Source organism: Polypterus senegalus, chromosome 3 (genome assembly GCF_016835505.1).
Source record: "Polypterus senegalus isolate Bchr_013 chromosome 3, ASM1683550v1, whole genome shotgun sequence".
Classification (NCBI taxonomy): Eukaryota; Metazoa; Chordata; class Cladistia; order Polypteriformes; family Polypteridae; genus Polypterus; species Polypterus senegalus.
In genome coordinates this window covers 246,823,190-246,843,964 of record NC_053156.1, presented here as the reverse complement: position 1 = coordinate 246,843,964, position 20,775 = coordinate 246,823,190, and the positions used below count along the sequence as shown (strand labels likewise).

Genomic DNA, 20,775 nt, shown 5'->3' with positions numbered 1-20,775 from the left:
CTCAGCAGATATGTGTCAAGAAACACTGCTGGGGCTCATAGATACCTACAGCAATATGCCTGTAAAATGCCTCATTGTTACCTTAGCTACATTAGTTTTCTTCTTACTTACTCAATGCAATCTATAACATCCAAGTGAAAGGCATCACAGCTACAGTTCAGAGTAAGTCAATCTGAGATGAAACATTTTATCTGTGTGTTTTCATTTAAGGCTGTAAAAAAAGGGGCGATTCTTTTCTACACCCACTGTATATTGTTACTACCCAAAACGTCAATTCACTATGAAGTATTTGAGCTAGCTCTTCAACACTACTACACAAATGGCAGTCTACACATCCAGTAATTGTGCTATTTGCATTAACATGGACAGTGATGACAGGAAAGAATTTGCACACTTCAACCTGTTCCACATTTCCATCTGTGCATTACACAGGTAACTCTCTGTAAACAGACACTTTCGTCTGGCACAGATGTGTGCACTATATTATAAGGGTCTATCAACACAAAGCCATTTTAATGAATTAATTTAAGGGTACAATGTATAGGTTTCTTGGCATTTCCTTTTAAACGTGAATCTTAAAATATAACCAGCATGAAAAAATGTTAAATAAAAAAATAAGGTAACAGCAGCAGGCTTTACATTACTTGGAAATGCCGCTCTGCAAACTAATAATAGGAGACCCTGTAAGCATTCTTAGACAAACACAGAAAAATGACACCATTAGACAGATCTACTGTACAACATCATCTGCATTGACAGCTTGTTAACAAAGAAAAGGCAATTCATCATATTAACCTCTAAGATCAAACAAGCACAACTATTCATTTCTTATTATAGAAAATGAGGACATTGTGATGACCGTTTGAAAGAAGCAAACTGCACACTGTACTTTGTACTAGAGGATTTAATGAATTTTGTATGAATTCTCAGAAACTATTAATCATTTCAAATATTAAAAATTAAAATTCAGTGCATTTACAGTGTCTTTGATATGCATTATTCAGTCTTTTTAAAATATTAGAAATTATATTTTAGTATTGCTCACCAGGAAGAAAAAAAAAATGAAATTGTGTCTTAACATTCTGTGCAGACATTATGAGACATTTGCAAGTGTATTGTCCAGTGCTATTAGACAACTAAATTGTTAAAGGAAATACTGTACATATAGACCCAAATTCATTACAAAATCTGGATTATTGATTTTTTACTGGTTGACAGACTCCAGCAGGGTGGTTTCTGGATTTAGGGGATCAACATCAGCCCAGTAAGGTAGAATGTAAGGGAGGGCAGCTACTCTTTTTTCTATTAGACGAAAAAGATGAAGTGCAACAAATTCATTTCCTTTGGCAGATAAATGAAGTCCATCCGACAAATACGTTGAGAAGTCCTGTGCACAGGAAACACAAGGAGGATTGATTTAAAATATACTGCAGATTAAGGACACATAATGTAACAATTTTTTTAAATAACTAAACACAAATAAATGGTAAAATATAAAAAGACCCTGGTCAAGATCAAAATACTGTGTAAAATTCCTCTAACCATTGGCAATATTGTTATAGTATATACATTGATGATTAAAATTATGTAAATTAAACCTGGTAGCAAACTTCTACGAGTCTTCATATGAACTCTTATACCTGGCACTGTCAGCAGAAGCTACAACGAATCACAAATATTTTCATTCAGCAATTTATTCATGAAGGCTGGATTATACCATGATATACTGTATTAAAGTTCACGCGGTTTCCTTGTTTAAAAAAAAATCATGTTTTAAGACAAGTCTAACTAAAACAACAAGAATAATTTACAGCATTTCTTGTATAGCCCAAAAATCACACAAGAACTGCCTCAATGAGCTTTAACAGGCCCTTTATTCCCCCGACAGCTCCCCAGTCTTGACACTCTAAAACTACAAGAAAAAGCTAAAAATGAAGCATTAAAAATTCAAATCATTATTATGTACAGTATGTTTATTAAATTAACACAATTCACTTCAGCAGGCCCAAAATATTTAAAAGCAGCACCATAGATATATTTGATAGTTTATGAACATAAATATAAAATAAATTTAAAGCTAAACCTTTCAACATAGTATAAATGCTCTATTCTGTCTGTTAGTCTTAAATATTACAATAATAATGCTTACCATATGTAGTATTTGCTATTTACCTGGTCATTTTGTTGCATCAATGTCCAAAGATCTAGAACTTCAACTTTACATTCAGATGCTACCTGGACACAGGCCTGAGCATACTGTCCAACCACTGCATTGAGTCGATTTAAAACACACCCTAAGAAAAAAAATATACATACTCTAATAAAAAGCATTACAGACAATGCAAAACTATCCACAGAGCACTCATTTTTCAGAGATATTTTCTAGGAAATGTTGCAAACACTAGTGAACAAATTTATTATGGTGCCTGCCTTACAATATTTAATACTGTGATGATTTTTTTCCGTTCTTTTGCAATTTACTGAATAATGAATCAATTTTGTTATATTTTGCAACTATTGGTTTTTAATTTGTCTGAAGTTATACTTAAAACCATATCTATGTAAAAAATGGCAATGTATAATACACATAGTTCAGAAAAACAATGACTTTATTCCAATTAAACCTTTTATTAATTGTGGAAAACTGATCTGAACTTTATCAGTTGTCTCCGCAATTTACATTACATAATACACAAATCTGTAACCTTGGCTTTGACTAACATGTGGATCATTATGCATGCAGCAGGTCTGTAACAATAGTTGGAAATTAAAGGTTTCATTTATTTAAATGTACAGTATACCAATGTGCTTTTAAAATTTTGTGGTCTACACAAACTTTCATACATAAGCAAAACTTGATGAAAACTGATCAGTTATCAAATACTGATAAAACCGCTCTGTATTTCCCCATTTTTGGTGGGCAAAAATATCATTTATTTTATTTTTTCCATCCACATGTTCACGCACAAGCCTGATTTACACTTTATGTGGCAACTTTATGGTCAATCTGGGAGTAATGCATTTGAATATTGCAGAAGAATGTGAGGAAGAACTGCAGGCAAGGTTACTTCTACACAAAATTCTTACTACAATAAGCAAAACAATACAGTTAATAGCCACCATAAGGATAACAGAAGATGAATATATGAGGATATGTACAGAGAGAGGACAATAAATGAACAACACAAAACAAAAATCTAAGGCAGCAGGATTTTATCTTCCTCTCTCCTACAGACAAATGTACAAAGTTATGAATGTATTCCCTTCCTTAATTCTTGCCTAAACAATTGCGTAAGGAAACGTTCATTCAGGGCCTGGTTTTAAAATGGTTTCAGAAGAGATCTAGTCTCTTGGCCACTTACTGTATATTGGCCATAGTTGTTAATTTCTCAGCATTTGCGCAATTTTTTAGCACTGCTGATTTTCTTCATGGATGGCACCGTGGGTAGTGCTGCTGCCTCGCAGTAAGGAGACCGAGTTTGCTTCCCGGGTCCTCCCTGTGTGGAATTTGCATGTTCTCCCAGTGTCTGAGTGGGTTTCCTCCGGGTACTCCGGTTTCCTCCCACAGTCCAAAGACATGCAGGTTAGGTGCACTGGCGATCCTAAATTGTGTGTGCTTGGTGTGTGCCCTGCGGTGGGCGGGTGCCCTGCCCAGGGTTTGCTCCTGCCTTGCGCCCTGTGTTAGGATATAGAGGGTTGGATAAAGGATAGATGGATAATTTTCTTCATAGCTTGCCTGCACCGATGCGAGTTTACACATTGTTTGAATCTGCGGCAGAATGTTGGTTGCTTTAAATTGATGGAAGGTTAGTTTTCCTATATTAAAATTTAAGGGAAGGAACATATAAAAACACATATAAAAACAAAACAAAACTAATATTCTTCATAACAAGCTGGTTTTACCCTGTTACAAATAATAGAGTCCCAGGGTACTTGTTTGTTTGTTTGTTTGGATTCCGGTCATCTCAAAGAACAGAGTGAATCTTTTGTACTGATTTCTTCAGAATTTTTTTCTAGGGTATGTAGAAGGATGCTGAGTGTGCTTTGCTGTATTTATCTAGATTCTTCTCTCTCTAGGTTTTGACCACACCTTGTGTTTTCTAACCATACATTGTCTGAAGTTTTAGATGCAGAGGTCATCTTTCGCTGACATAAAACATGTCTGATAAGAGAAGATGATCAGCCAACTATTATCTTCAAAACAGACATATTGCTTTTACATCCTGTCTCACTTGCTTATGCACCTTGTGGTTCTTTTGTGAGCCTGGACTCAATGCAATACTGACATTCAGCTCCATTAAGGATTGCCCTGCTCTTTAGATCAGAGCCAAACACAAAATGCACAACTACTGCCATCTATTGGAAAATAAAAGCAATGCATTTTGCTATACAAGTATAAATAAAAACATTTCTCAACATTACAATGAAAAATTCTGATGTTTGTATTCAGTGTATCAGTGACATATAGCCAAAAAAAAAAAATTGTAATACTCCACTGAACTGAAACCCTGCAGCACTTAAACACCTGCTCAAGGAAAATAATCTACACTCTCCTGTTTTTGACAACTTTAGAACAATTTCCATTCTGCATTTTTAGGCAAAATTCTAGAAGAAGCAGTTTTTCTATAATTAAATGACTGTTTAAATAAATATTCTATTCTTTATAAGTTTAAGTCATGTTTTAGAACAACAGCAGCCATTTGTTCTTATTTAGCGCAGCATTTGACACTGTAGTCCGCAGCATTCTTATAAATCCCCTTAAGTCAATGGGTAAGTCTTTCAGGCAGTGTATATATTGGTTTCAGACTTAACAGGTAGAAAATTTTTGTTGGTTTTGCCGATTGTAATTCAAAGTTTAATGATACTGTATACACTGTACAACAATGACCTATTCTGGGCCCGCTGTTTTTTTTTCCCCAATTAATATGTTCCCATTAGGCCAGCTTACACTGAAACACAAGGTGAACTAACACAGCTATAATGATGACATCCGGCTTTACTTATCTAAAGGAAACCCAATCACCCTGACAAGCTGGGCTCTATGGCCCAAAGTCTTTCAGAATGGATTCTCAAGCTAAATAAGGAAAAACAGAAATCTTTGTGGTTGTCAAAAATGGAAATAATAAAAGGTATTAGTAATAAACTTGATTCCTTAGCATTAAAGTCAAAGCGGAAGAAAATAATTTAGGTCTATTCATGGACTCTGACCTAAACTTTAAAATACACATTAAAAATAGGATTGCATTTTTTTCATTTAAGGAACATTGCAAAAGTTAGGCCTCTTATTAATACTGCAAAATGCTGAGAAATTTGCACTTTTGTTTTAATACAACAAAATTACTATAATACACTCCTAACTGGCCTACTCAAGAAAGATGTTAATCAGCTGCAATTAGTTCATAATTAAACAGCAACAGTCTTAACCAGAAAAAGGAATTTAGAGCATATCTCACCAGTTTTAGCACTGTTACACATTTCTCTATTATAATAAAAAAAATCCTGCAACGAGACAAGACTTTTTGGAAGATTTTTTCAAGTCCCATGAGTTGAGACTTTGGCCATGAGATGTTTTCAAGTCACGTCCTCCTCTCAACCATAGAAAACCATGCACATGATACTCTCACCTCTCATTAATGTGAATCCTTTTGACAGACACAGTTCTTGCTCTCTCAGCTCTTAAAAATTTTAACGTTTTCCTCACCAATTAAGAAGACATGTCAAAATCTTATTAAAGAATTTCATCCTGAAGGTTTATCAACAGAAGAAATCAGTACACTGGCAATCCTAGCACAGAGAAACGATAAAGTCAAAAATGTTGATCGGTTACACTGCAAATTGGTTAAATGTGTATCAATAGACTATGCTGAAACAGTTGATGGTGATTGTGCAGAAGATGAAAACATCAACTTACAATATTCTGAAGAATATCTACAACTGTTAACACTATCTGGTCTTCCACCGCACAAATTACTGTAGAAAGAAGGATGTATCCAAGAAAGGTAATGAAATACATCTTCCGCGGATAAGATTACACAAGAAAGGAGATCTTGATATGCCATTCGCATTAAAACGTCAACAGTTTCCTGTTAGAATGGCTTTTGCAAAGACAATTTACAAATCTCAGAGCCAAACATTCGAAAAAGTTGTTTTATTTAATAGAGCGAAAGAAGCAAAATTCAACCGCCGACAGTTATACGCAAAATTAAATTGACGAAAATTACATTTAAAAAATTTTTACTTAAGTTTTACAGTAAAAGTGTAAGTTTAAAAAGTTTGTGTGTTAATTTCAAAGCCAAGCAGAACAAAATCATATTACGCAATAAACAACACATTACTTGCTGTAATGTAAAATAGTTAGTAAATTGTACATCCGCATTCCCATACACAAGTGGCAGAACTGCATAGAGGCTAGCGTGTAGCACAACCACAGGGGTTGGCGAACAAAACTGCCGAACAAACCGAGCAGGGGGCAGTCTCCTTTAAAATTGACTTCTAAAATACTACTAATACCATATAAGCCTTAAATAATATTGCTCCTTACTATATTTTGACTGCCTTTTCCCCTACATTCCAAATCGTAACCTTAGACCTTCTAATAGTAGTCTGCTTATTATTCCAAGAGTTAAGTATTTAGGAAGTGGTGAGGCAGACTTTTGCTGATACGCACTAAAAATCATGTATCATTCACCAACAGAGATATGTCAGACTAACAATCTGGATTATTTTAAAATTTGCCCTTTTTGTAGCTACATTTTAGTTGTATTCCTAATACAATAGATAAGCATAAAATTATCACATCCTTCAATTAATTTGCAATTCTTATTAATATCTAAATTTCTTTACTTTGTTTTATGTTGTTATCTGTGGCAGTGTTCTGCGCCACCACCACCTGATCAAGACACTACAGCCCACCTGTGGTGCTCAAATGAAGCAGCTGTCCAGACCTACTGAATCAAATAGTCTGGGATGAACCCTGGATACAATGAAGAACAAGTTAAGGACATTCATACTAAGTAGAATGTTCAGTTGGGGCTGGGTGGCCTTTTGGCCTTGGAACACCTGCAGCTTAACTGAAGTTTTTTTTTTTTGTTTAATTGCCCATTTGACATTATCATTGTACTCAGAATACAATACTATATACAATGACTCAACCTATCTATTCAAGATATTCTAGTCTTATACCCAGGGGTGTGTCCTTAGTCCCCTTCTGTTTTCACTATACACACAGGATTGTGCAGCCAGGCAAAGCTCAAACAACATTGTAAAATTTGCACCTGCACTGCCTCAAATCAAAAGCAGAAAGAATGAGAAGGAGCTTCATTTCCCAAGAAATTTAAATAACTAATTATTTAACCTTGTCAGGCCTTCCTCAAAATTGTAAATACAGTCATCCATTTTTTATATTTTGTTACTACTATTTATTAAGCTCTCTATCTCTAATTATATATATATATATATATATATATATATATATATATATATATTATATATGGCCCAGGAGGACCAGAGGAGGGCAGGAGGACCGCGAGGGGGTGTCCGTCCTGGTTATGTTGGGGGCCTCGGGTACAGGGCTTGGAGGCCCAGCCCTGTAGGGCCCCGTGGCCATCGCCAGGCGGCGCTCCGGTGCCGGAATATCCCGTGTGGTCCCCGGCCAGGACGCCCAGGAGGACCAGAGGAGGGCTTGTGCCTCCTCCAGACCGCGAGGGGGCGATCGCCCTGGTTGTATTGGGGGCCACAGGTAGACGGCTTGGAAGCCCAACCCTGTAGGGGCCCGTGGCCACCGCCAGGCGGCGCCCAGGTGCCTGAGGAACCCTGGAGCCCAGCACTTCCGCCACACCAGGAAGTGCTGGGGGGAAGACGACAGGGGACACCCGGACTGCCTCCGGGTGCGCAGCCGGCACTTCCGCCACACTGAGGTGTGGCTAGGACTGATTGCCGGGAAGCAGCTGGAGCCCATCCGGATTCCCATTTAAGGGGCCGTCTCCCTCCAGTCAGAAGTGGATGTTGGGTGGAAGAGGACAGAGCTGGAGAGAGGATGGGAGGCGGCCAAGAGAAAGGCACAGAGACTGTGAGGCCTGGACATTTGGGGGAACGGTGCTGGAGGCACTGGGAAGTGCACTGACTGTAAATATTTGCAAAATAAAGGGTGTGTGGTGAACTTATGATGTCTGTCTGTGTGTGTCCGGGTCCCAGTTCACTATATATATATATTACAGTCCAACATCTGTCTGTCTGCTTTTCATGCAAGAACTACTTAACAGATTTAGATCTAGGGTCTTTCTATAATTTGCTTGAACATTCCGGTTGATTTTGCAACCTCTCTCATCACGCCAAGTATCATAGTTTGCTTGCGGTACCGATTTATTTGCGCGAATCCGATGGAGACGCAGCAGGCCAAGGGGAGGGAGGTTGGGCCCTCCTCACTCATCTTATATCCACTTAGCTAGCAAACAAGAGGACTACTTAACGTATTTACATCTGTTTTTTTTCTAGAATTTTCTTGAACATTCCAGTTTATTTTACAACTTCTTTCATCGCACTAAGAATCACTGTTCGCTTGCAGGAGCGATATATTCGCGCTAATCGGAGACGGAGGCTGCGGGTCGAGGGGAGGGGGAAGCGTGACATCAGGAGTAGAACGTTGGTCTACCTCTGGTCATGTTTTGGAGCGTACTTTGCCTCCGCTTAGCTAGCAATATCTTTTTGTTTATTGATTTTTAAAATGTGACCTGTTTCACTACTACATGACAGGATCTGTGGTTAGTACTAAATAGATCTGAAATGTACAATAATTGCAATATACATATAGTGTGTGTATGTATGCTGTTAATACATCTTAATAAATAAATCTATTTAGTTGCCATGTATATTCCAGTTATGTTTTCAAATGCACAACATGGATATTTGAGGATATTACCATTTTTTTTTCTTATAGTAACTAAAATTGTACTTTTCCTGAGCAGATTTTACTGAGCTTTGTTTCGATTACTTTTGCTTGAGTAATTTCCATGTCTGATACTTTTAACGTAGTCAACACCTCTACTTAAGTAGGATTTTTAATGCTTTTTCCATCTCTAGTATAATTAATAATAAATAAAAAAAAAATCACAGCTTTTTGCATTTTCTATGTGATTCCCTGAAAAACACAAGAGATTAATAGATAAAGCATTTCAGCTAGGGAATTGTTTGCCTACAGCATGGTATGTTTGCTTCGATACTGCATTTTGAAATGTCTGCGAAGAGAGTAGTGACATGTGCAAGAAGCAAGGTTAGTGGCAACAAAATTAAATTTTCAGGAGGAAGATCTCTACTGATTTTGTAATTAGATGTGCAACAGATGTAGAGATAACATCTTTTATGCTCTTCTAAATGTACAACCTATTACACACTCCAATGTTCTATATAACAACCATTTAATCTTATAAAATGAATAAATGGGAGGTGAACAAAAAAGAAAAAGCATGCAGAAGAATAAATAAATAAAGCAAGTGTCCGCTCTGGATTTTGTGTTAATTCAAGAGTAGGTGATCAAGTGTAATTGAAGGTTAACTATTATAACTTGGAATTCTTCAAAAGTTACTTGTCAACTCCTAAAAGTAGCAGATAACTGAAGTTCATGGGCTTCTCCAGGTACTCATTTCCTCCCATATGCCAAGAACAACCATTTTAGGAACTCAAGAAAGGTCCCAACCCAAGTGTGTGTGTAGCACCACAACTGACTGGCATCTTGATCAACTGATGCTTGCGGTTTGGTATATGCCAAGTGCCTAAATTAAGCTTTTAAAGGAAATATTATTTGGATCAGTTGGCATTTATTAATGTATGGTACTGTAAATCATAACACCTATCCTCATCTCTTATAGCATACGATGAGAAAAAGGTCAGGTCGGCGAGCATGAACTGGTACAGCACGTTGCCACACGACGAAACAGCTCGGGATCCTGGTTGGCAACCCCCCCAGGCAGACACTTGGTCCAGTCCCACCCTCTGGAAATGACCCTCTATCTGCCACAGCCAGGTGTTACATGGTCATCGCATTGGCCTGGTCTAACTACTCATGTCTTCAAAAATGAGGATCTTGTGAGCCGGGTCACCCTTGGGGAATCGCGCCACATGGCTGTACTGCCGTAACTGACACTCCCTTACAATGCAGGTAATGTGCCTCATTTGGGACTCCATGAGTAACCGCTCATTCAACACAAATTAAAACCAATGGTACAAAAGGCTTCTCCATTCTCAGGTCAGTGGATAGTGTCAATGTCTTACAACCATATAGCAAAACAGGAAGCACCAAGACTCTAAAGACTTGGACAGTCGTCCTTTTGCATAGATATCAGGAGTGCCAAACACCCCTTTCCATGACCCCCCATGCTCCCCCAATCCGTCTACTGACTTCATAGGAAGAGTCACTAGAGACAGAAGTATCACTACCCAGGTAAGTAAACCACTCAACAAGGTCAACACTCTCTCTGCAGACAGACACACTGCTGATGGCTATGCCTAAGAGGTCATTAAAGGCCTGAATCTTGATTTTTACCCAGGACACTCAGACTCTTCACTCAGTCTCTCGAGAGCCTTGATCAAAGCCTCCATTGACTCTGCAAAGATCACAGCATCGTTAGCTAAGTCAAGATCACCCAGTCCATGCAAGCAATGAACAGAGTAGAAGAAACACATCCCTAATGAACCCCAGAATCAACTGGGAAAAACACAGAAGTTCTGTCTACTCTCTGCACAGCATTAACAGTACCGGTGTACAGGCTGGTCATGATATTCAGCAGCTTTGTTGGAGCAAGGTCTCAAAATGTCTCAAAGGGCAGCTCGATCAACTAAGTCGAACGCTTTACAAAAATCGACAAAGGCTGCAAAGAAATTCTGCCAATATTCGTATTTGCGCTCCATGAGAACCCTCAGTGCCAGGATGTGGTCGATGGTAGACTTCTTAGGCGTAAAACCAGACTGCTCTGGTCGCTGGAAGGTGAGCAAATGATCACAGATCTTATTGAGGATGACCCTAGCACTGACCTTACCCAGCGTCGAGAACAGTGTTATCCCCCTGTAGTTGCCGCAATCCAGGTGATCACCCTTCCCTTTCCAGATAGGGATGACAAGTCCCATTTTCCAGTCAGTTGGGATGATGTCAGTCTCCTAAATGGAAGCAAAGATTTACTGCATTGCCAGGAGTACAGCCTTACCACCAGCCTGGAGAAGTTCACCCCGGATACCACAGATCCCTACAGCCTTTCCTACCCTCAGTTGGTTCACCACCTGTGCAATCTCAGTGAGATTGGGTGGTTCACAGCTAATTGGAGGTTCAGCCTCAAGAACCGTTGACCCAGAGATATCCAACGTCCTAACACAGCTGGTCACAACTGCATTTTCATTTTCATGCTAGCAAATGAAGCAATATTCCTCCCTGCTTGTTTTTTTTTCTTGCATAATACAGTACTAATCATGTTGAACTTGAGCATTAAGACATGTGGTCATATGATTTTGTAGCTGGTAAAAAAAAAAAAAATGTTGTGCAGTTTGTTCATTCCTTCATTGACATGGCTGCAGATTTTATATCTGCATGTAAAACACGCTTCTAAATGTAATGTAAAAATTTAATTCTTAGCAGCTCAGAAACTCTGATGTAACACATAAAGAGATACTGTGATGCATCTTTGATACATGTGTGTTCATCATGAACATGATCTTACTGCATGGGATGTAATTTACTTATCAATCCTAAGTAAACAAAAGTAAACTTGGCATCTCAACCTAAACAAGTACTTTTAGGAAACTATTCATGTCAAATGTACACATCTATACTGTGAAACTTAATTTTCAAGCAGTTTACCACAAGAAAGGTCACAGCAAACAGCGTGTCCTCAAATACAAAAAAAAAAAAAACACACACACTCCTTGCTGTTTCTATACAGCAGAGTCTAAAGCAGTCTTTCGTGGACTCTAACCACCAGTTGATTCCTGTCCTTTTCATTAAAATAGAAAATAAAAAAAACTCTCTGCTAACAAATTTTGAAATTACTTTGTTTATTGGGGTAATTTAGGAATCCAAAACTCTGTTATAATCTTTAGAGAAAGAAAAAGAAACCACTTAAGCTGTAATAAAACTGAAGAATTATAGAGATTATAAACACAAAGTGCTTATGACTAGGTTATAATATCTCTTGTAGAGTTATGCAAACATATATATTGTATGTATCTGGTGATTAAATTAATAAGCAACTCCAATATTAAAGCTATTAAAGTAAGTTCCTCACTGCAAACTTCCTGAAAACCTCATCACTTTGAATATAGTAGAAATGAGAAGTGTTTTGGTACAAATCCAAGTTTACTTTACCTTTAACAGTGCACTCTTTCGTCCATGCAGCTTCATCAAGAGGTGGTGGTGTTATAAGAATAAGTCTGTCCTTTGAGATGTCAACAGTTTTCAGATATTCAATCATTGCTTTAAGGTTCTCAGCATACTCTTCCAAAGGAACATGCTGCTGGGGGTTTTTATCTGTTCAAAGTAAGAAAGCAAGTTAAAAAACTGTTGCTTCTATGCATATTAGAACATTCCATCCATTGTAAGTCACACTATTACCTACTCCAAAATCATTATATCACTATGTCATACACATTTTCCACAGTATTACCACACATTAGATAACAGCCATGCCAAATAATAATGAATCATTACAAAACATTCATTGCCAAATTCCTGGTTAAATGCAATTACCTTATCAAATTTAGACTTATGAATATATAAACATGCACAGCTATAAACTGAAATCTTTGACATTCTAGATCAGTGGTTCCCAAACTCTATCCTGGGGACCCACTGTGGCTGCAGGTTTTTGTTCCAACCAGATTTACAATCGGTGATAATAATCGAAAACAACTGATCTCATTTAATTAGCTGGTCTTTTTTACTCTTCTCTTAGTCTGTATTCAGAATGGTTTTTACATTTATAAGACATTTAGAAATATTTCTGTTTTTTTCTAAAGCTATAAATGCTTAATTCTCTTTTGTTGTTTTCCTATTTTCCCCTTCGTTTAACCCTCATAGTGACAATTAACAAACAGCACAGCAGACACCCAGGATGACGAAAGCAGCAACGACTTCAGTATCAGACTTGCTAATTAGTAAATAATTAAATAACCAGAACACCTGGAAAAGCAGAATTACAATTAGGTTGAAAATACTGTTAACGACTTAAACAAAAACTACATACAGAATTCCCCATATAACTGCTTATTACATTTTAATAAAAAGCTACCAAACTTAGTTCACAATTTCTACATTGACTCCAAAACACAGAAACTGGGAAATAATGACTGACTAAATTAGGCTAAGAATCCAAAGAAAAATGGAAGAAAACCTGCAGCCACAGTGGGTCCCTAGGATCAAATTTAGGAGCTACTGTTCTAGAGTATAAGTTGAAAATATGATACTACAGCTACCATTGTATGTTTTCAGAAATTATGTAATTTTTAGTTAACATATATAAAACAAACAAGCCTTCCCCATACCCACAGACACAACACAGTCCCAAGCACTTAAGCACACAAGTAAAGCACTCTTCTTTTCATTCTCTCTCTCTTTCTCTCCCTGGCACCACCACTCCTCCCAGGCAACCTTGTCCTCCTCCACCCGACTCTGGCCCCTGAACGGTGGTCACTGGCTCCTTTTATAGTTCACCCAGAAGTGCTCCAGGTGCTCGATCACCGAGTTCCGGCTGCACTTCTGGGTGTGATGAATATGTTGCCTATAGGGGCTCATGAGTCCCAAACACAGCACCCCCTGGTGGTGCCTGCGAGACCCAACAGGGCTGCACCCAACTCCACTTCCCATGGAGCCCTGTGGGAAACCAAGGCACTGCTCCAACCCAGGGGAGTGGCCATCTAACCTCCTGGGGGAGGTATGGCTCTTTCTAGGGCTGCTCCCCCTGAACATAGTGTGCAAGGACGTCCCGGGCGAGCATGGGACCCGCCACCCGCCACAATGTATACATACATGAAGCCATAACAGAATGAATTATTAAACATAAGGAAAAGGATCGAATGTAATCCAAGGGTTAAGTAACCACAAGAGGTCTCTGCCCCAACTTGTAGAAACTACCAACGTCACATTTCAAGATTAGAATGAGGTAAATGAGTCAGCCATGATAGAAGATTTTAAAGACTGTGAAATGGAGGAATGATCTTGTGACTGAAACTTAATTGCAGTAAAGAATCTTTTTGTATAGAAACAACTAAAGTTTAACAAAAAAGCTAAGTTTAGAGAAGATATTTTTTCTAATTTTTACGTTCAGGCAAACCAGAAGTGGAGACTAAATGATGGGAAAGCCCATATAACCCTCCTTTGAAGCAATGCCAAAATCAACAGGGCAATCTGCAAAACACCTCTCTGAAGAAGGGTTCAGAATAATGGGAGAATCGACCGTTACGAATTACTGGTGGCGTTAGTTGATTGGAGGAGGTAATAAAGTTCTGTATATTATGAGTCAGATGACATGATGTGTTAGATGAGGTAATATAATCAGAATAAAGTATAAAAGCAGATGAATTGTTTAATTGATTGTTCATTCCAAGGACTGAGACATTTGTGCAAATAAAGAAATGTACTGCATTCTCATCCATGACTGACTTCTTTGAAGACGGAGGAAAGATACAAGCTATTTTTATTTCATTATTCCTGTGCTTTTCAGGGGTAAAATAGGTTTATTTTCTGTCAGACCCTGTGTTGGCTTTTGTTTTTAAATCAAAACTTTCTGCCAAAAAAACAAAACAATACATTACCTTTAAGTGCGCAATCATTTGCTCCGAAGAAGATTGTCACTGCTGCAACATTCTTTGAATTGAGGCTATCGTTGACAATTTGAGGAAGAATAATCCGTGCCCATCTGCTATTATAACCAGACAATCCCCGATTTATTACATCACATTTCCTTAAAAAGAAAAGAAAATGTACATGTCTTTTCAAATTAAACAATACCCATAATCAGTCAAACAAATATGACAGACACATAAATTTAGGTAATGCTCTTTAACAGAAATTTTTAATGCTGTTCTAAAGTTGTATTATGAAAGAATGAAAGAACAGATAAACCCTAGAATGCACTCACAATAAAATGATAAAGGTGTGTGTTCAGCACAAAAGAAAGCATCACGGTAAACACAGAATTGTATGTTGCCATCACAAACGCAGTTGTTCAGTTTTAAGTGAGAGTGTGCTGGGCTTGTCAGGGCTGTGGAGGCAGCACACAAAACGTTCGACTCCAGCTCCTCAAATTAAGGTACCACCAACTCCAACTCTGACTCCTCCATGTGTAATTAGACTAATTGACTATGTTGATTGAAAGCACACAACACACAAGATTCAAGCATTTCATCACTACCAGCGTGAATCATCAGGTTATTTTTTAAACACTCTAACCCAGTGTTTCCCAACCTCTGTCCTGGGGACCCCCTGTGGCTGCAGGTTTTTGTTCCAACCAGATTCATAATCGGTGACAACACCTGATAACACTGATCTCAATTAATTAGCTGGTATTTTTTTTCTTTTATTCTACATTCAGAACAACACAGCAGCATACATACATACATTTATAAGACATTTACAAATATTTCTTCTTTTGCTATAGATTTAAATACTTAACTCTCTTTTCTTGATTTCATTATATTTTGCCTTTTCTCTGTGCAGTTTGCACCCTTTGTTGTATTTTATTAATGACAATTAAAAATGAGCAGAGCAGACACGCTGGCGAACAACACTGAATAATCAAAGGCTGCAAGTACTTTAGCATCAGACCCACTAATTAGTAAATAACGGATTAATTAAACAATTAGAACACCTAGAAAAGTAGAGTGAAAATCAAGATGAAAATATTGTTAGAAAGAAAAAACACACATTATTCCTATATAACTGCTTGGTACATTTTAACATATATATATTTTTTTTACCAAACGTAGTTTTCTAATTTCACCGTTGTTCCCAAAACACAGAACTTGGAAATAACACATCACTTAAATAGCCCAGGAGTCCAATTAAAAACAGAAGCCGGGTGGAACTAAAAACCTGCAGCCACAGGGGGTCCCCAGGACCGAGTCTGGGAAACACTGATCTAACCTGTTAAGTTTGATAAGCGACAAGCTGTAGCGATGTTGCTTCAGCTTTTACACACTGATTAACATTAATCAACAACAAAAAACTTACAAATTTAAAAAAGATGCTACATTTTTATCAAAAGTCTAGAAGAAAAAAGTTTCAATTTGAATCGGTATATGACAATTTGGAAATGTTACACATTTTATTACAATTTATATTTTGTCACAGTCTGTACATTTTTACTCCAGTAACCCAATAATCGTTCCGACTCCACAGCCCTGGGGCCTCATGTATAAACGGTGCGTACGCACAGAAACGTTGCATAAGAACTTTTCCACGTTCAAATCGCGATGTATAAAACCTACACTTGGCGTAAATCCACGCACTTTTCCACCCCCTGAGTACTGCTGCAATAAATTATTTCATCGAAGTGAAACACATGTTTAATAACGTGCTTTAACTCCTATCATCATGAAAATGATATCACGTATACATCTCAGTATTTTAGTTATTCAGAGAACTGTAATATTACGAATGTAATTGATTCTGTGTCCAGTTGGAGGAAGAGAGCCAGTTTAAGAAGCAAGTAGTGATTCACACACATAGAGCACATACGAGTAGAAGATCAAATACAAAGCAAAGCATTTAACGTGCTACTTTAATTACGATGTGATTTGAGAAACTGGTTAATTAAACGATTTTAAGATGAAGTTTATAATGTTCTACTTTAACGACAAAATAAACTACGTGATTAAAGTGGAAATGTCGAGATTGAAGTGGACATTTCGTGCTTTTTCCTCACTGTGTGCCTTTTTTCTCTGTACCCTAATAAGCTTTCATATGACACTCAGACAGTGGGCTTACAACTCGGCTTTTCACGGCGACTTTGATATGTAACTTTTTTATTTCCGGCACTGTGCGATTTGTGAATGTGAGCTTTCAAGTTTCTCCAACACGCTATGTCACTCGATCAACTTCCTTTTGTTGATTATACCACGGTTTATTTGAACAAATAGTATGTTTTTCCTTTGCCTCCACGTGGTATTCGCTGAAATTCTTATATTTTCCCCCGTGCTTTTCCCATTGTCTTTTCACAGAAGGCTGCGCTTAAGGGCGATTTATATTGATTTGCATATTCAAATAGGCGTAATTCTGGGAGGATTTGGGGCATTACATAATGCGCGTGCACGAGCGTTAGTTTTCACGCTGATCGGGATTTATGTAGCAGAAGAACGTGGAAGTTGGAGTACGCACAGATTCCTGCATCTGGATTTTTCTGTGCGTAAACACATTTCGGCTTTTGTGCTTACGCCATGTTATAGTGCGAGTTCTACGCACGGCGTTATACATGAGGCCCCTGGTGCTTGTGTGGTGGCTTAACATAAAACTGGTTTAACATTTGGGGCTATTGATTGGGAGACAGACAAGTACTGAAATGACTGCAGTAATTTAACATTTGTTTGCCCTGAAATTAGAGCTTACCTTACCAGCTTGCTAGCAATTACAGCTCCCCATCCATTTGAGTCAAAAGAAGACTAAATTAAGTGCAGAAAAGAGAAAAAAAAAAAAGTAAAGTACTACAAGAAATAAACAATTGTTAATATTTGAAACATTCTTTTTACTTTTGAAAAGAAAAAATATCTAAAACATACTAACTGATAAAAACTGGTTAAAAAATAAATACAGGTAAGCTATTTCCTATTTAAATAACCTTAAGAGTGCCTGTAGAATACACTGAACAGTAGAAGCTAAAAGACTCACTTCAAAAGGTTATATTTAAAATTTAGAGATCAAGCTGGGGGCGGCACGGTGGTGCAGTGGGTAGCACTGCTGCCTCATAGTTAGCAGACCCGCGTTCGCTTCCCGGGTCCTCCCTGCCTGGAGTCTGCATGGGTTACCTCTGGGTACTTCGGTTTCCTCCCACAGTAAAAAGACATGCAGGTTAGGTGCATTGGTGATCCTAAATTGTCCTTAGTGTGTGCTTGGTGTGTGTGTGTGCGTGTCTCCTGCGGTGGGCTGGCGCCCTGCCCGGGGTTTGTTTCCTGCTGGGATTGGCTCCAGCAGACCCCCCGTGACCCTGTAGTTAGGATATAGCAGGTTGGATGATGGATGGATATCAAGCTGGTGAAATCAGCCAGAGACAGAGTGTACAGACAACAGGAGACTATTCAACCCTGGTGAGGTCCACAACAAATAATGAAGAGTAAGAAATGGAAATTTAAAAAATGTGGAGCAATCTCGGCAAACACTTAGAAAATGCAATTTACTATATAAAAGTGCAGAGTGATACATTCACAAAAAAAGAAACAATATTATAAATGAAGCCAAAATATAGGAAGTAACTGTTCAACCACTGCACAGAAGCATTACAACTAAAATTAAGATATTAAATTTTATTGTGAAAACTATTTACAATTAATTACTCAGAATGTATATATTGCTCTAGTGAGTCTGGAATATTGTGTGCAGTTCTGGTCATTACATTCAGTGTCTGAAATGGAAATGGCGATAACTGTTGTTGTACTTCTTGAAATAGAGGAGAGTGATTATTTTGGGATTCCCCCTTGAAGTTCCAAAGGCTTGCTGATATGCACAGATTACACTAAAAGACGACAATATTTCATAAGTCATACCTTTTGAACTGAATTCTAGATGCATGGAATTTGCTGCGAGTGTTGCTTAGTATTAGTTGTTTTTAACTTCTAAAATAGTTGATCCAAAGCTGCAGATTTTCCAGTGTATGGCTGGCTGAAAATCGTATAAACATCTTACTTTGTGTTTAACAGGAACTTTGGCTTTCTGTATCTCCAAACTAATCCACATCAGATCATTCATATTTTGATAGGTACTACTCATGTTCTCTTCTCTTTAGTAACTAGATGCTGGTCTAATTCAGTAGGAATTAAAATAGTAAAAATCATTTCATGTCTATATTTCCTTTGTCTTTGTCATAGTTGCATATATGCTGTACCTGATACTACACATAACAAGGCTTTATCTTTGGTACTGTGCTCTGGCTATTTAGACACAAAATACATTTAGGAATTATCTGATATATTTTTAAATGTCTCTCTGTACTTTGTATTTCTCTTTGCAGCGAAACATGGCATGTTTGATACCTTAGTAAATATATTTTATAGTTTGTGCATTTACTAAGTAAAGCAAGCTCTTTCCAGTTGTATCCTTCTAGTCATTGCAGACTTTGTCATGCATGGAAAATATGCATTTTAAATATAGGTGAGCATTTTTTTTTTCTTGTATCATTTTAATGCCTCAAAGTTTGATTATTTCAGACAAGGATGTACAGTAGTTGCTTAAGAAGAACTACAGTATAACATGAAAATCTGAAAGATATGATGTGGTTTAGTATGGAGGTATAGAGGGACAAAATTGCTCTAAAGCAAAATAAATGTTTAATTCTGTTTTCAGCAAACTATAAACCGGCCCTCTTGGGAGTTGGTGGCAGGACTGGCACTCCTGTCACCATAAAAATATCTCATACTGTTCCAGGGTCGTGCTGAGGTGCCACCCGCTGCACTCGGGTCCCAATCCAGGTGGCTCGTTGTGTGAAGAGAAGAGTACAGCAACGTACTCCCTCAGAAATCGGCAAATATGAAACCGTGGACCAACTATTTTAGATGTTAAATAGATCCAGTACTACATAAGAAACCCTTATAAATCTCATGCATCTAGCATAAACAGCTCAAAAGTTATGACTTATGGAAAACTGCCTTTTTTATAGTAGGGTTTATTTTTGTTAAAATTAGGGTCACATTCCCCTATTCCCATTCCTCAGTATCTCAGGAACTGCATACTTGTCTTTGGGTTCAATAACGTTATTTCAACAAGTATGAAGCAAATCGGAGATAGTCGGTCCCGAGGTCTCTGTTGATTTCACGTGGATTAACCCCCGGGGTGTCGTTTTTTTCTTTTTGAAGTTAAATGTACTCTCCAACTGTGTGTTTCGGGCTCGTTTATACGTTATGCGGTCCCTAAGACAAAGCTCTGGTTATTCACCAGAACTCAAGTACTATTATACTGTCGTGGGCTTGCGCTATATTAAATTCCTCTGAAACAGACTGTTACTTGTCACGTTGCCCCGTGTAATGCAGTCTCTCACGTAAAATACTCTTATATCATATTTGCCAATGAATGCTCTCCGTGGGATTCATTCGTGGTGAACGACAGCGTCACATCGCATTTCTATTTTACCCAAGGTATTTTGAAAGTGAGAAATAAATAGACAAGTAAGAGTGATTGACATGCGCGGGAGCCAATCAGTCACTTTGTTAGCTGAATGACGTAGAGAAATTGAAACTACTATTGAATAAACGAAATAATAGCCGTCTGAGCAGGTGGAATCCTTAAGAATGCAAGGTGTTGATTCATCCTAAAATGCCTGTAAGTAACAGCTGCACTTGGGTGCTCAACCCCTCGGCTTCGTGTTCTTATTCTAGTGCACCCATAACACCCTAATAACGTGCCTCTTCTATCCGGTTGATAAAAGTAACCACAGCAAAACTAAACGCACTCCACTTTCGTTCTTACCTGGGTTATTGAGTCCCCGAATAATACGACTTGCGGCCACACAATGCTCCGTACGCGAGACATGGCTTTACTCAAAGGAAATATGAAACACCAACAGAAGGCGGGCAAGGCGGTTTTGACGCGTTCTG

General features: G+C 38.0%; 1 protein-coding gene across 1 annotated transcript; it reads right to left on the bottom strand.

The window, feature by feature from the left end:
- Position 1: 1 nt before the first annotated feature.
- Positions 2-20,775, bottom strand: iah1 (isoamyl acetate hydrolyzing esterase 1 (putative)). The gene is made up of 6 exons (XM_039748881.1): positions 20,648-20,775; positions 17,582-17,634; positions 14,791-14,939; positions 12,347-12,508; positions 2,173-2,294; positions 2-1,387 (listed from the first exon to the last, which is right to left on the bottom strand). Exons 1-6 carry the CDS (start codon positions 20,708-20,710, stop codon positions 1,205-1,207), a joined length of 732 nt encoding a protein of 243 aa, XP_039604815.1. The 5' UTR covers positions 20,711-20,775; the 3' UTR covers positions 2-1,204.

What these genes read in the sequence shown, in the direction of transcription:
- iah1 (XM_039748881.1), bottom strand. Translation starts at nt 20,710, where the DNA reads ATGTCTCGCGTACGGAGCATTGTGTGGCCGCAAGTCGTATTATTCGGG. An exon ending in GAAAGAGTGCACTGTTAAAG is followed by an intron (nt 2,295 to 12,346) that starts GTAAAGTAAACT and finishes TTTTTTTCTTAG; the next exon opens with GGTGTGTTTTAAATCGACTC. An exon ending in TGATGCAACAAAATGACCAG is followed by an intron (nt 1,388 to 2,172) that starts GTAAATAGCAAA and finishes TCCTGTGCACAG; the next exon opens with GACTTCTCAACGTATTTGTC.